We start from the raw sequence: 17,433 nt of genomic DNA on the forward strand, positions 1-17,433 counted from the left end.
TTTTAGGAATTTCTGTTTTATTTTGTAAGTGATGCTGAGCTCAGAGCCTTATGTATAGGGGAGTTATCTAATGAAGAGTATTTTATTCATTTATCCAACAAATAATTATTTCATGTTGAAAATGAATTAGAGCAAAGAGAAGACAGCGCCTATTGTAATAATCCAGACACGAGATGAGAGTTGCCTGGAACTGAGCAAATAGCAGCGGGACTAGGAAGAATAGACTTAAAAGATATTACAAAAGATGAATTGATAGGACTTAATGAGTAATTGAGCATGGTTAGCAGAAGCAAGCTGCTATGCACTATTGTTTGGTTTTCTTGGCAATGATTTTTGGTCTGTCTAGCTCAACTATAAACTCTCATAGGGCGGACACTACGTCGTCTACTCCCTTTATAATAGATGACTGTTGTCTTTTTATTCCTGTTTAAAGAATTTAACACCTGTTATTCCATATAGCGAGACATTTGAACCCTAGCTTATAGCTCCCCATTAAGGTCAGCTAAGATTGAGGGGGTTTGTTGTATGAGAAACAGATACTTATGATATAAGTTTTCAGATTATTGTTACATTTGATTTTTTTATTGATATACAATGATTATGCCATGAACCCATGGTACTGGGGATTGAACCCAGGAGTGCTCAACCACTGAGCCACATCCTCAGCCCTTTTTATTTTTATTTTTTGGTGGGGAGGATACTGGGAATTAAACTCAGGGACACTCAACATCCCCAGAGCCACATCCGCAGCCCTGTTTTGGATTTTATTTAGAGATGGGGTTTCACTGAGTTGCTCAGTGCCTCGCCATTGCTGAGGCTGGCTTTGAACTTGTGATTCTCCTGCCTCAGCCTCCTGAGCTGCCGGGATTGCAGGTGTGTGCCACCACACCTGGCAGTATTAGCCATCTTGATATTTCATTGTAATTTTGGTTCACTTTGCCCCAGTGGCTGATGACGTCAAACATCTTTATGAACTTATTGGCATCTGTATATCATCTTTGGAGAAATGTCTGTTTAGATCTTTTGCCTGTATTTTAATTCAATTATTTGTCTTTTATGTTGATTTGTAAGAATTCTGAGTGAACAAAGGCTATCTGAAAAGGCTGTATAGTGTATATGTCCAACTGTGAGTCATTCTGAAAAAGACAGAAGTATAGAGATAGTTTAAAAAAATGGTTGTCAAAGTCTTCAGGGTAAGGGAGGGATGACTGGGTAGAGGCACAGAAGATTTTTAGGACAGTGAAACTGTTCTTGATGAAACTAGAAGGTGGCATAAATGTCATTATACATAACCCACAGAATGTACCCCAAGAGCGAACCTTAACATTAACTAGGTACTTGGCATGATCATGATGTGTTGATTGTGACAAATGTACCAGCTGGCGTGGGCTGCTGATGGTGGGGGGAGGCTGTGCTTGTGGGGGCAGGCAGTGTGTGGGCACTCCCTGTACCGTCTGCTCAGTTGTTAGGAACCTAAAACTGCCCTAAAAAACGGAAGTCTACTTAAAATATTCTAGGTAGCTAGATTGATGTGTCAAAGACAGGAAGTACTTAGCATAGCATTTCAGAGAGAGAAGCCATTGTTGGCCCTCAAGATCAGGGAAGAGATAGGATTGGAGCTGGAACCTGAATGAACAGGATTTCAGACACCAAAGTAGTGGTTCTGTGTGAGCAGTCTCGGGCAGGTGACCCTCAAACCTTTGGTTTCTTCAGTGGGTTTGCGGAGGGGGTGTGAGAGGTAATGCAGGTGAAGTACTTAGCAGAGCCTTGAGCAGGTGAGCAAGGAGCATGTGCTGCAGATGGTGATCAAGTCCCTGTCATGCTGTGTGCACACATGGGCTAGATGTCAGAGAAAAGGACAACACACAACACAAAGGTCCAGAGGACAAATTGCTATGTTGTGGTCTATGAACTGTTAAGTAAACCACATTTGGATGATGAAGTTGGTAAAACAGATCCAGAGAAATTGGGTTTTGTGCTTTAAACTCCAAAAAAAAAGCAGTTTATAGACAGTGAGGTCCTTGAAAAGTCAGAAAAGATTTTGATAACGTTTGAAAAATAATTCAACATGGGAAACAGGGATTTTATTTGAGAGACTCTTTCCGGAATTTTGAAATCATTGCTCAAGACTTTATTTGGTTTGCTTAATAGGCAGGTTACTTTATTTGTCAATCTAACGTGTATTGGATCAACGGTCCATTTAATAATTTACAGCAGTACAGGCCCCGCCCCCACCGCTTCCTCTCCTAGTTTAATATCATGGCAGTCACATCAAACTTTGTCTCAGACTAATGTAACAGGAATGAATGCTCCTGAGTAAATCACCAGTATCTTCTCAGTGTCTTCTTGACATTTGACACTGGTCTTATAAAGTGGAACCTTTTTCGCACTGAGGTAAATGCAACAGTGTGAAATGCTCAAGAGTGCTTCATCTACTTAACAGAATGCTGACCTTTTTATTGAGATAGATTTATCTACATATCTGTCTATATCTATCTACACATCATACCACAAAAAGTACCCCGTTCAAGTACCATGCGGTCCTTTTTTTCATTATTTAAAAATATTAGTTTCTGTAATCAAATTCATGAAGATAAGGCCGTGTACATTTAATGCAGTGCGTTACCCTGTACAAATGGAAAACAAATAAGTTTAACGTTTCTAGACCAATATGGCTGTTTATTTCCGTACCATGCCAACTCAACATGGTAAACTGGGATACTTTTTCAAAAGTTGACAGCACAGCTAAAGTTTCCAAAAATTCAAATTTTATATATATGTATATATACTTGTGTTATGTATCAATAGCAGCAACCAGACAGTCTTTTTTGGTATATTCTAAAATTATCACCACAGTCACAGATCATTTCATCACCCCCAAAGAAAGTCTGTATGTAGTTGCTGTTACTCCAAGCCCCCTCATGCCCCCCGCTCTTGCATCCCTGTACAATCTACTAAAAATGAGATTTTTCTCTATCTATTTTTTTCTATCTATTGAGACTGAAAAAAATTAAAACTCATTTAAAATAGCATTAAAAAGAATAAAATAGAATTTAAAAGTGAAAAAATTCAAAAAAGCACAGCCACATATACTAATATCTATAAAACATTGTTGAAAAAGATATATACTTGTTTCTAGTTATAGGCAGGATTTAGCAGAGTTCCCATTTTATTTTATTTTTTAAGTCGTATTTGTTTGCTTTCTTAAAAATATGTTTCTTTACAGCCTTCTGGCTTCCTTATGTTGCATGTCAATTTGTCACCATAATTACACCTTTTCAAAAAACACTGTGTGATGAGATAGAGAGCATGGGCTCCGGCATCAGACAATTCCAGGGGGTTCTTCTCACAAGTTGTGTGGTCTTAGAGGAGTAATTTAATCTCACCTAACCTTGATTTCCTTATTTGTTGTGAAGATTAGACAAAATATAGTCTGTCATTGCTATTAATAGTTCTTGGCACCCTGTGTGGTGGTGCAGGCCTGTAATCCCAGAGACGTGGGAGGCTGAGGCAGGAGGATCTCAAGTTTGAGGCTAACCTCAGGAAACTAACAAAAAAACTAACTAACTAACCAACTAACTAACTAGCAAAATCATGTCTCAAAAAATAAAAAGGGCTGGGAATGTAGCTCAGTGGTAAAGCACCCCAGGGTTCAATCCCCAGAACCAAAAATAGAAAAAAGAAAAAAAAATGCTCACGGCACATAATAAGCTCTCAATAAATATTAGCAATTATTATCATTAGTTATTAACCATATCTCTAGATACATGTGTCGCCACTAGAGACATTGCTTCCTACTAAAAACTTCTTCGAAAAAATTGAAACTATTTTGAAAAATAAATCAATCCTGCTTATTTTCACCCTAGTTTAAAATGAAGATAAACAGGGAAATATGCAACAGTAAACAGGTTAGTCTCCTAGGTAGTAAAGAAATCATATCGAGAACTCTTCCCTTTAGTAAGATTCTGCAAATGCTGTGAGATTCTATCCTCAAACTGAAAACTTAGTTCATCTTTCTGGATTTTTAATGAAGGAATTTTAAGTCTGTACATTTTAATATAGAATTTTTCATTGAGTTCTTAAGTTGCTCATTCCTATTTTGACTTTTTCTCTAACCCAAGAGCTATTTCAGGCTGTTTAAAATTTTCCCATTGTGTGGATTTATTTTGAACATATATTTGGTGTGGATTTTTAAAAATAATTATATTTAGTGAATGAAGGCAAACTGTTTCTCGGGTTGGGAGACTTGTTAAAGCTTCCTTTGTGGTTTGATATTCGGTCAACTTTTCTCAATTTCATGAATGTTTAAAGAGAATATGAATTCTCTGTTTTAGGAGAAAAGCACTTTTATTGTTTATTTCTCCCTTTCATGATGTGACTTCCTGTAGACATTTGGTGACTCTTAGTTCTCAGTTCATTCTTATTGCCGGAATTTCCTGCTTCTCAGTCCAGGTGTAGGGGATGCAGGAGGAGGTAGAGATGTCCTGTGGTGGGGCTGTTGCTCCATGTCCTGGGCACTCTCTGTCCCTCAGTTACCCTGCTGCCTAGGACCACTGTGCTGTGTCCCAGAATCAAAGTTCTGGGCTCAGTCTTGGAGCTGGATTCAAAACCTGGCCCCAGGTTGCTGGCCTTCACGGGGTGGATGTGCCCAAGGAACTAAGATCCTGGCTGCACCTGATGTTGTATCTCTCGTGCTCCAAACCAGCACTCCAGTGGCCTCTCATGGGTCTAGTGTCCTCTCCTGAGCCTCAGCGTGCCTGCTTCCACCTGGAGGCACCAGGAGAGTTGGTGCAAAGCAGAGTTGTGTGGTTTACCTCTCATTCCTCTTGGGATTGCAAGGAAGAAACGGACTGCGGCAGGTGTTCAGTTTGTCAGTCTCCTCATCTGTCTGTTTTGTTCAGGTTGGAAGTCAGAAATGAGGCTGTCAATGTGATGCTGCCATTTATTTATTTATTTATTTTTAAAGGCACAAGATTCCAGGTAGCAGTGCAGTTAGCAGAAGAATTGAACACACACTTTCAGGGCTCTGTGAAAACTATTTTGTGGATTGATTTTTGAAGAAGTTCATGTTCAGGACTGTATTTGAAGCTTTGTTGTTCATGCTTTGGCTGACTTCAGTTTTTTGCTTTTTAGTTTGTTCCTTTCTCTGCTAACATACTTATGTACCTATCTGGAAAAATGCCACTGTCAGCCCATGGTGAAAACCACAAGTGGCATGTTAATATCTCAACAAGGAGTGGAAGGTGAACACCAGCTCGCATCAGCCACTGTGCTGGGAAGTGCATTGAGAGTCCCCGCTGCTGGCGTCACAGTCTCTACTGCACAGTCACTAGTATTTCAATTTGCAAAGTAAGATTTTTTTTTTCTTCCTCAGTGTTTTTCATATCGTCATTCTTTGAAGGAAATTTAAAGATTACAGCTGGATGAAGGAATAAAATAAACTTTACCATATTAGCATCTATATTGCCCTAGATAATACAATTAATCTAGGCTCACAGGCATAGTTTTACCAAAAAAGGGGTCACATTGTACATAGTGGGGTTTTTAAAACCTTTTTTTTTGTTGTTGTTTGTTTTAATTTCTTATCAAGAGGCTTCCTTTTTAGAACAATTTTAGATTTATAAATTATGGCAAAGATAATATAGGGAGTTTTCCTAGTACCCTTACACACACACACATACAGTTTCCCCAGTTATTAACATCTAACATCAATGATGTACATTTGATAAAATTAATGGAGTGATACCAATATGTTGCTGAAGTCCATATTTTATTCTAGTGTTCTTACTTTTACCTGATAACTTTTTCTGCTTCACCATTCCATCCTGGATATGGCATTACACTTAGTTGTTGTGCATCTTTATGCTCCTCTTAGCAGAGACAGTTTCTCAGACTTTCCTTGATTTTGATGAACGTGGCGGTTTTGAGAAGTCCTGGTCAGGTAATTTGTAGAATGTTCCTCAGTTGGCATCTGGTGTTTTTTTCTCATGGTTAGACAGAGGTGGAAAGGAAGGTTACAGAGGGGGAGTGCCATTTTCATCACAGTATATCATGATACATACTACTGATGTGACTTAACACCGTTGATACCTTGATCACCTGGCAGAGGCAGTGTTTGTTACTTCTCTTCATTACAAAGTTATTCTTTTTTGCCCTCTGAACTCTCTGGAAGGTAGTCATTGTGACAGCCCATAGCATAATTGATTTGGAGTTCTCTGCACATTGGCCTTGTCTCTTCTCCCCCATTATTAATTTACTCAGTCATTTGTTAATATCAGTATGCACTCATGGACATTGATTTTTATATTCAAGTTATAGCTCAGTATCACTTTGTTGTATTGATCAGAATGTTCCAGCATTGACCATTGGTAGCTGGCTCCTGTGCCCTTTGGTTCTTAGGCTTTGGCGATTGTGGACTGTGCTGCCGTGACCCTTTAACTACAAGGTGAACATGTGAATACCTTCCTAGGGGTAGAATTGCTGGGTCATGATTGTTTTTTTTTTTAATTAAATTTTTTATTTATATGTGAAATGATTGATTTTTTAAAGTTTGAACGATTAAATGAATTCATTGTTGGCCACACTGATTTGGACATTTTAATGTTGTTACACATTGTCTTACTCTAAATGCTCAGTGGTCTTGATGCGGTAGCATAATTCACTCAACTGTGTTTTTTCATTCTTGAGATTGATCATTTCTTATCCCCATCACTGACTTTGCTGGATCACCTTAAGCAGTTGCTTATTGTTTCTGAGTTGCTATTTTTCTCCACTAAATTGAGCCTTATTTTACCCTGACTTTATACCACTCCCTGAACGATGATAAATAATTACAAATTATTTTATGATGAAAGCATGCAAAAATAACATCATTAAATACTTCAGTGTTATAGAAGCTAGCACTATACAGAAATAAATAGGAAAGAAATAAGGTCTTTGTTTTAGAAGACTATGTATTTTCTGGGTTTTTCACTTCAGATTTTCTGTTGATCTTCCCACATGTGACATTAATAATGTCTTATTTTGGCAGGACAGGGACCAAAAGAGAGAAAATGCTAATAGTACTTATTTACTTCTTCTTTCCCTCTTCCTCCCTGGTCTCTTTCCTTCACTCTACTGGCTTTCCTTCTATTTATTGATTGATTTTTTTTTAATTGGCACTTTGTAGATATACATAAAGGTGGAATTCACTGTGGCATGTTCATATATGTAATAGCATGATTTGGTCAAGTTCAATTCGTGGTTTCCTCTTTCCCATCCACCTCCCTTCCCCTTGCCTGCATGTTTTGTCTGGTCTGATTATTATGACTTCTTTTCTCAATTCTAGCGTTTTCCCCACTAAATCCTCAGCTTTTCCTTTATTCTCAGCTAAATCACCTTGTTTAAAGTGGCTGCATCTTAAGAACGGAGCTTTATTTATATGGATAAGTCTTTAAGAGTGAGGATGTTTGGATTTTGTAGAGTTCTTCTCCCGTTCACTCTGAATTATTTCCTGTTGATAGATTTAATTCAGTTCCCTTCTAGGGTGAAGATCAAATTCAGTTTACCTAGTAGCAGACTTTTGGGAGTTACAGTTCATTTTCTTCTGGAAAGGTTTAGTTTTATACTGTACAACCTTGGGAGGATATTCTGAGCTTGAGAAATCAATTTCAGGCAGTTAGGAGAAGTTAAAAAGTAAGTGATGTTTGTTCAGTTTGCCAAAGAGCCAAACCCTCCTGCAGGGGCAGTAGCCCCAGTACAAGCTTTTGTACCTGTGCTCCTCAGCTTAGAACAGAGCTCCAGGAGTGGTCGGTGATTGGTAACTGTTGGTTAGACACACATGGTGGCACAAGCCTGTAACCCCAGTGGCTTTGGAGGCTGAAGTGGGAGGATTGAAAGTAAAATACGCCAGCCTCAGCAATGTAGCGAGGCCCTAAGTAACTCAGCAAGACCCTTTCTCTAAATAAAATATATGAAAAAGGGCTGGGGATGTGGCTCAGTGGTTAAGCACCCATGGGTTCAATCCCCGATACCAAAAAAAGCACAAATAGATTCACTACCCAGAAGCAGCAGTTTTTTCTGTAACTGTAGTTGGTCGTGTTTTCTCATGAAAAACTAACTATCTCATGGAATTGTGATGTCAAGTAAACATGGTCATGCTTATGTAGTGTCTGTTTACACCATAAGAATTTGGTGAATTTTAGCTACTATTATTAGTTACACTAAAGGAAACTAGATTGCATTTAAAATTTTTCATGAAACAAAATTTCCAAATTTATCAATTGATAAGTTTTATTGAGTGTTTCTAGCAGATGCCTGTGCCCACAGTGGTGTGGGAAGTTCTACTCCCCAGCGTAGTGTTGGAGGCTCAAATTGCAAAATGCTTAGTTCCTGGTGGTAAAGTTACCAAGATATTTTCAGGAGATACTTGGAGAAGGAATTGTTGGAATTAAGAAACATTGTCATTTATACAGCGTTTGAATAAGGGACAATAGAAAGGGAAGATAAACATATAGGGAGACAGCATTAAAGAACTAAGTGACCTAGGAACTGGTTGCTTTTGGATTGTAAGTATTTAGGCAAAACTTTGTCAGTTCGAATCTAAATTTTGCTATGGTTCAAGGCGAGGAAATATTTCCATCTGTAAAATGGCCCTGACCTTTGATGGCTTGTTCTACTTGTTGACCTTGTTCTACTCCAACATGGTTGAGAAACATCCCATCAGGTTTATGTAAGAGAGAAACACAAAGAGCTCAAAATCTCAACAACAACAAATCCAAAATAACCCTATCAATGAATGGGCAAAAGAACTAAACAAACATTTCTCAAAAGAAACACAAATAGCCAGGGGCACAGTGAAGCATGCCTGGAATCCAAGCAGTTTGGGAGGCGGAGACAGGAGGATAGCAAGTTCAAAGCCAGCCTCAGCAACAGTAAGGTACTAAGCAACTCATTGGGACCCTGTCTTTAGATAAAAAATACAAAATAGGGCTGGGGATGTGGCTCAGTGTTTGAGAACCCCCAGCTTCACTCCCTAATACTCCCCCACCAAAAAAGGAAACATAAGTGGGCAACAAATATATGAAAAAAATATTCAACATCTCTAGCAATCATGGCAATGCAAATCAAAACGAAGATTTTCACCTCACACTCACCAGAATGGCAGTTATCAAAAATGCTGGTGAAGATGTGGGAAAAGATACACTCACATATTGTAGGAGGGACTGTAAATTAGTACAACCACCCAGAGAAGTCGTATGGAGATTCCTTAAAAAAACTAGGAATGGAACCACCATATGACCCAGCTATCCCACTCCTTGGTTCTTATCCAGAAGAATTAAATCAGCATTCTGTAGTGATACAGCCACATTTTATAGCAGCACCATTCCCAGGAACCAATTATGGAGCCATCCCAGCTGCGGATCCATAGATGAATGGACTAAGGAAACATGGGGTGTATACACAGTAACGTTTTACTCAGCCAGAAAGAGGAATAGGATTATAGCATTTTCTGGAAAATGGATGGAAATGGAGAACATTATGTTAAGTAAAATACACCAGACTCAGAAAATCAAGAATCAAATGTTTTCTCACTCATGTGGAAGCTAGAGAAAGATAAAGGAAGAAAGGAAGGGATCAGATATCACAAAGATATAGGGAAGGTCAATGGAGTAGAAGGAGGAGATTGTGAGAGAGGGAGGAGGTGGGGGAAAGGGGAGGAAGTGCAAAAGGAATTTGACAAAATCATGCCATGTGCATATAGGAATATTCCACAGGGAATTCCACCTTTATGTATATGTAAAAGGCACCAATCAAAAATAATAAAGTGAGGGAAGATCAGCAGAAAGAGGAGGAAAACAGGGAGGGAAGGTGGAGGGCAGGGACTGAAATGGAGTGAATCAAATCTATGCATGTATGACTGTCAAAACTATCACTGCTAACCCAACTAGTATGTATAGTGTTTTAATTTAAAAAAAAAAAAAGTGCTGGGGTTGTAGCTTAGTGGTAGAGTGCTTGCCTAGCATGTGTGTGGCACTGGGTATGATTCTCAGCACCACATATAAATAAATGAATAAAATAAGGATTTATCAACATCTAAAAAATAAATATATAAAAATATATATATATTTTTAAATCAACTGTCCTATAGAGACGGGCTCTAAATGGGACACATTTCTTATCTTCCAGAGTTAAGGTGTTGGTTGGTGGTGATACTTGGGAAGAAATCAAACAAGGAACAGCAGCCTGTGGGGCCTGGCTTCTGTCTTCACCAGGAGGGCTCACCTGCTGGAGGCGCTGTGGAGTCTGTGGGGGCAGATGGTGGGTGGGGAAGCAACATTTTTAAAGTAAAATTTGGGGGCCGAGGGCATGGAGCATGGTGGTCCCCTAGCAGGCCTGGGGACCTGTGTTCCAATCCCTAGCCCTGCAGGCAAGACAAAAAAGTACGATTTAAAGATTAAGTATGAACCTCAGTTATAAATTTTCTTGGACTGTAATGGCCTCACAGATCCTTGGAGATTCTCCCTTAAGATGTAAAAATGACTTTGTCCACTCATGACAGTTTATTAAAATAGAGTTCCAAATGTCTGTAGGACTTCATTACTTCTTTTTGACACATATCTCATTTCCCCCTCATTGTAACAGGACCTCTAGTTTGAAACAGCAGAGCATTCTTTTTCTTAGTGCCAAATGTCACTAGGATACCTTGCGCAATAGCATCAAGTTGCTCTGAAGAGTGACTCTGCCAGGCAGCAGCGTCTTGGAGCAGCCATAGCAGGCAGATCACAGGGGAGGTGCTGGCAGAGCAATCGCACTCACTCCAGTGGATCAAGGAGTTATTCATTGATTTCAACACACATTTATTGAGCACTCACTAATTTATGGCAGGCCCTGCTCTATGGTGGGAGTGTAATGGCTGAGCAGACCCTCTGCCTTCTTGCAGTTTATATTCCAGGGGGGAATTGGGTAGTTTTATAAAAGCTGTTACCTAATTCATATTCAGCAAATCTTTTTAAAGTCATCTCTATGTGCCACATCCTAGGGATACAGTGTTGAGCAAGAAAGAGGTTAAGAAGGCATAGTGGCTGGAGGTGGGAAGGAGGTACCTAGGTCAGATTCTGAGTCCTGTTGATTCTTTCTTTCTTTTCTACCTTCCCCTTCCTCTCCTCTCCTCTCCCATCCCCTCCCCTTTCTTCTCTCCCTTACTCTCCCCTCCCCCACCTACCCCTCCCTCCTTCCTTCCTTCCTTCCTTCCTTCCTCTTTGTCCTCCCCCCTTTCCCCTCCCCTCCCCTCCCCATCCCTTTCCTTTTCTTCTCTCCCTTCCTCCTTCCCTCTCTCCTTCCCTCTCTCCCTTCCTTCCATCCTTCCTTCCTTCCTTTCTGCAATGCTGGGGATTGAACCCAGAACCAAGTGATGCTAAGCAAATGCTCTGTCTCTGAGCACCACCCATTCCCCTGCTTTCTGAGCCATCATACTTTCACCCATAAAGTGGGAGAAAAGGACACCTGCTCTGTACGTCCACTTGCCCCATCCTGAGAGTAACTAGAGGGTGATGTATAAAAGTGCTTTTTAGCCTATGCAGAAGCACAGGTAATACAGTATTTGCTGCTAGAGGTGGCATAGGGATAAGTGGAGGGACAGGCACCTTAGCTCAGTCCTTGGAGCCTACCCTTCGTGGCTTGGGGTATGATTTGATCTCTGTCACATCTCTGGTTTCCAATAATTCACATGAATTTGTTGTTTATTTGGAATTAAATACACTTATAGAAGATGAGCATATGACTTCCATATTTTAAGCAAGGATGTATTTTGGAAACCCATCTGAGGATTGTTACTCACTTTACCAGAGACTTCACCAGAGACTCACCCCACCCTCTGATGTCAATAGGGTGGGCTGGTGATTGCTAGACTATTTTGTTAACATAGACAAGTTTCCCCTGAAAAGGAAAATTATCTTATCGTGTAATGGTGCCTGAACAGTTGAGAATGTGTGTAGTTGTGGATTGAGAAGGACCGGAAAAAAGTGTTTTAGTGAGCAGATAATAGAATGCAGTTTAGTTCTGGTACAGGTGCATGGGCTTGAGTCCTTTGGCATTTCGAGTCTATTGATATAACTGTAGTGTTTTTTTTTTTTTCCTTCTAATACAAATCTGAAGATTTCCTCACTTGTACCAGAATGGACAGATCAATGGCTATGGGCCAGTGGTCTTGAATGTGGCGTGGTAGTAAAACTCACAGGCAGAAAATCCCCTTCTTTAGCAGGGATTCTTTTCTTACCCCTTTTTGTATCTAAAAGGATTTTTTCCCCAGAGAAAATTTTAAAAGCGAGTTTTAGACCTAAAAGCTAGATCAAGTAGATAGCAAACATACATGTTCACATGTCTCCTGGGTGAGTAAGTTATATTTTCTAATAAATCAACATTTTATTTAGATGTTTAAAGCTATGGAAATAATAGCATAGTTTTTTGTTGCTATCATTGTTATTCTTTGGCTTATTTTCTGTTTTTAGTTCATCATCAAATCCCCATGGTCAGTGCCACATTTATGTGTGCCATTTATATGTTTTGAGGTTTTGACTCCTCCCGCAGAGGACTTTAGTTGGGGTGACAAGCAACCTGCATGGAAAGTTGTTGAGTGCTAAACTCTGTGGTTCTTAGAGTAAATTGCACTAAAAAGAAGAACTAGATCATCCACGGTTAGGGTAGTAATTTTCAGATCATCCCAACATTTAGATGTGGGTATCAATATAATATTTCGAACTATTTTATTTGGCGAAGTTATTGTTAAAATTATCAACAGGTTTTGTTACCTCATTTCTTTAAAGAGGACATTTTAACATTAAAAAAAAAAAAGGAAAGATAGAACCTCAGGAAAAAGGTCATTTACAAGTCATTAGTTCAGTCTTGTGAAAATTCCACTACAGTGTCCTTATTTTTTTGTCTGGCCCTAGTAGAAACATGATCACAGAGTGTCATATGGAAAACATGGGCCTGAAGGAGGCTTCACTAGGTGTTGTCAGGTGGGTTAAGGAACAAGGCTAAACCTCTGGGCTAGACAGGAGGGGGAGTGAATCCAAGTAGACCATGAGGAAGAACAAGAAATAAAAGGGATAGTTGGGAATGGGAAACCTTAAAACCCAGGCAGAAATTTAGATTTCAGAGTTTCAGAGATCACAGCTATTAGATCGTTTTTTAAGCCTAAGAACATGAAAATTGCTCCACTGGATGTGATGGTACTGGCCTGGAGTGCCAGCTCCTCAGAAGGCTGAGGTGGGAGGATCCCTTAAGTCCATGAATTTAGACCAGCCTGGGTAACAGGGAGACCCTGTCTCCAGAGAAAAAGAGAGGAAAAAACAAAGAATGATCCGGCAGCATGGAGACTTGTGAAGCTTCAGGCAGAAGGGCCCTGTTTTGAGTAGATGAAACTAAAGATAGGAGAGTGGATATCAAGATAAGAAAGGACAAATTCAAGAGACAGAGGAAAAAAATAGGACACATAAATAGGGAAGAATAAAAAAAATACAGCAGAAGTTTCTAGCAGGTGGATAGAAAAATAGTGAAGTATTGACTGAAATTAGGACATTTCTCAAGATAGAATAAAGTACTAAATTTCTGTCATTGTGGCTCATTCTGGGAGTGTGTGACGCCACAGGTGGCACTCTCACGACCCCATCTTTTGTGAGCAAGATACTTTCCTTCCATGATTTCAGATGTTTAGTGAACATTGTGTAATTTGTTCTTGTATCCCCAGTGTTAGGAGAGCTATGGTGGTAGTTAGGAAATCATGGGCTGCAAGAGACGGGATGTGGCCAAGGTCAAGGGGCACTTCAGAGATTGGGCTGAAGCAACCGTGCAATGATCTCCACTGGAAAATAAGCTTCATTTTCTCTAAGAATAAATATCTCTTTTATTCTTTGTTGTATCCCCAGAATCTCATGCATAACTGGTACCTAAACTTATTTGTTTAGAAAGGAGTGCTAGATCTAGATAGAATGGAATTTTATACTGTCTAATGAATTATCTTCTATTATTATAACCTCCTAGAGCAGACAAAGATAATTATATCTTGAGACCACAAAATTATTTTAGTAGGCGGGATCATATGCCTTTAAACAAGATTCAGAATGACCCTAAATGACCTTTACACAAAATTGAGGCAAAATTTTCTTTGTGCTAATATTACTAAGACCTTCTCCATTTTATGATGTAACCAAATTCCACTGGAATGAGCATTAAATTACAACATCACTAGCCTTGTAAATACAAACACAGAATAATGTTTTTGAAATGTGGGACCGGAGTCGTTGCATTCAGAAGCAGTGTGGTACCCGCTCTTACAAAAATGAGGGCCCAGAACTGGCCAATATAGAAATGCAAAATTCCTTGACAAAATACTAGCAAAATGAAAACAGCAGAGTATTAATAGGATTATGAATTACTGTCAAGTAGAATTTCTCTCAGAATTGTAAGGTTGGTTCAACATATGAAAATCAATTAATGTAATAACACTATCAATAGTTAAAGGCAAACACTGAATGAAAGTCTTGGTAGATGCAGAAAAAGCACTTGACTAAATGTCACACCATTATATGGTTAGAACATTTAATACTGACACTAGGAATAGAAGAAAAAATTTTCAGCCTAATAAAGGGCATCTATTGAAAACCAATAGCTCACACATGCTCCACTGATTGAAAATTTGAAGTTTAAGATCAAGAACAGACAAGGATTTCTACCAGTTGTAATCAGTATTGTACTGAAGGCATTGTGCAATTAGGCAAGAGAAGAAAGGCATTCAGATTGGAAAGAAAGAAATATATTTTCAGATGACATGATTTCACATGTAGAAAATGCAAAGGAATCCACAAAGAAGTGTTAGAGCTAATTAATGAGTTCAGCAAGGTTGTGAGGTACAAGTTAAATATACAAAAATCAATTGTTTTTCTGCACATAGTCAATGATCAGTCAGAAAATGAAATTAAGAAAACAATTCATCATGCCACAGCATAAAAAATAAATAAAATAGGAATAAATTTAACAGAGGTGCAAAATGGATACTCTGAAAACTACAAAACAAAGCTGAAAGTATTGAAAAAAAAAAGATCTTAAATAAATGGAAGAAATTACATGTGGATACAGAGATTTCATATTATTAAGATAATAAGATTACATGTTATTAAGATAAGTGCTTCCAAAATTCACCTACAGATTTAGTCCAGTCCTTATTGAGTTCCAGATGGCATTAGCTGATTCTAAAATTCATGTGGAAACTCAACGGATTCAGAATAGCAAAATCAGTCTTGAAAAAGAAGAACAATGATAGAAGATCCATGCTACTAAAAAGTTTTAGTAATTAAGAGAGTGTGGTCCCAGCATGAGAAGAGACTTATGGATCGGTTAATTAGAACTCAGAGACCACAACAAGGATGCCAAGACCAGTCAGTGGGAAAGAACAGTCTTTTCAACAAATGGTGTTGGTACAACTGGAGATTCCCTGGCTAGAGAATGAAGCTGGACCAGTTCACACCCTTAAAAAAAACAAAACAAAAACCTCAAAATGGATCCTAGACCTAAAGGAATAGTTAAGAGCTAACAGATGAGTCCTATCTGTCAGCTAATGAGCATCTGGGTTATTTCTGCTTCTTAGCTATTATAAATAATCCCACACAAGTTATTATTTAGACATGATTGATTTCTCTTCATTATAAACATGAGTGAAGTTGCCCGGGGACGGTAAGGTAAAGGCATGTTTAATGTTTCGAGGGCTGCCAGGCTGGGTTTCCACAGAACCTAGACCATTAAACTGTTACAAGAAAATATAGGAGGAGTGAATCTTCAAGACCTTGGGTTAGGCGGTTGCCTTAGATATGACATCAAAAGCACATACAACTGAAGAAAATAGATCAATTTGATTTAGTTAAAAATTAAAAACTTGGGTGCTTCAAAAGATACCATAAAGAAAGAGATAACCTACAGGATGGGAGAAAATAATCTTATAGTTGATAAGGATTTTTAGAAGTGGAGAAGAGAATGGACAAGTAATTTCTCCTAAGAAGACATACCAATAGCTAATAAGCACATGAAAAGATGCTCAAAGGCTTCAGTCATCAGAGAAATGCAAATCAAAACCACAGAGATGGAAAATCACCGAGACACTAACAAATATTAAGGAGGATGAAGAGTGAGTGGGGCCCTCAGACACAGCTGGCAGGAATGTAGCGTGGTGCAGACTCTGGGGAACAGCCTGGTATCTCCTCAAAATGTTAGACATGCGGTTACCTTATTGTCCCTCCAGGAACTTCACTCACAGATGTATAATGAAGAGAAAACATGACTATAAAATAGCAGGTACAGGATTATGTATAATTAGCCAAGAAGTTGAAACAACCCAATGTCCATCTGCTAATGAGCAAAAAAGAAGTTGTGGTATATCCATACAGATTACTCAGTTATACAGAGGGATGGCCACTGACTCATGCTAGGGGGGCAAACCTCCAAGACACCCTGCTGAGGGAAAGAAGCCAGTCAAAGAAGCTTGTATAAGACCTTGGGTTCAGAGTGCCTCACTTAAAAAAAAAAAAAAATTCATCAGAACACCAAAAATGCCTGTTTCCTTTTGCTGTTGTTAGCAATAGCTAGCTATAAAGGTAAATGTTTCAGGTCTTTATTTCCTTATTTGAATTGGTTTTTATGGGCTCCTATGTAGTTTAAGAACATATTGATAAATCCAGCTCTGTTTAAGTATAATTTTAAATTTAAACTAAAGCATTTCAGATTAGTTATAGTTGGTCTCTAATTTGAGGAGAAAGTACTTTACGTTTTAGGTTGTTGCTAGGTTTTTGTTTAATGTGGTACTAAATTTGAAAGACAAATTATTGGCAAAGATGATCTTTAAAATCTTTGTTTTTCTATTGCAAATACAGACTAGCGATGGTGGAAATCTTGTCCGTAAATGTTAATCCTAGTATTTTTTTGTTTGTTTTTAGTATTATGTGCCAAGAACCTTGCAAAGAAAGACTTCTTCAGTAAGTAAACACCCATTTTTGCTCTTATAATATCATGTATTTCTGAAATTTTAACCTTTATAAAAAACACTGGGTGTATTCTCCTAAAAGCCTTGGAATAAAAATACATGGTTTGAGAAACTTGGTTTCCCAGTCAACTACCACGCAGGGGCTCCCTTGCTCAAAAAACACAGAATTTTTAAATCATACCAGAAAAACTGCATGTCATACCTGGGCTCTCTGCCTCCTTATTTAGAGGGTTTTGCTTTCTGTTGAACAAAGTGTTTTCTTCCCAAGAATAAATGAGACATTTTCCTGTAAAATAGTTGGCTTGAGTAGAATTATTAATCCAGTTTTCTAAATTAAATCACATTTTAAAGTCCCATAATTCAAAGCATTGTAAAAAATAGAGAGTCCTAAAGGAAGAAATCACTCCTTAATGTAAGAAATT

General features: G+C 38.5%; 1 protein-coding gene across 1 annotated transcript in view; it reads left to right on the plus strand.

Moving 5' to 3' along the window:
• Smurf1 (SMAD specific E3 ubiquitin protein ligase 1) overlaps positions 1–17,433 on the plus strand; it is a 92,933-nt gene that overhangs the window by 51,254 nt on the left and 24,246 nt on the right. The window contains exon 2 of the mRNA XM_026404190.2: positions 16,965–17,003. Within this exon, the coding sequence (XP_026259975.1) occupies positions 16,965–17,003 (39 nt within the window). The remainder of the gene's footprint in view (positions 1–16,964; positions 17,004–17,433) is intronic.

The sequence above is a fragment of the Urocitellus parryii genome, chromosome 9, assembly GCF_045843805.1.
Source record: "Urocitellus parryii isolate mUroPar1 chromosome 9, mUroPar1.hap1, whole genome shotgun sequence".
NCBI lineage: Eukaryota > Metazoa > Chordata > Mammalia > Rodentia > Sciuridae > Urocitellus > Urocitellus parryii.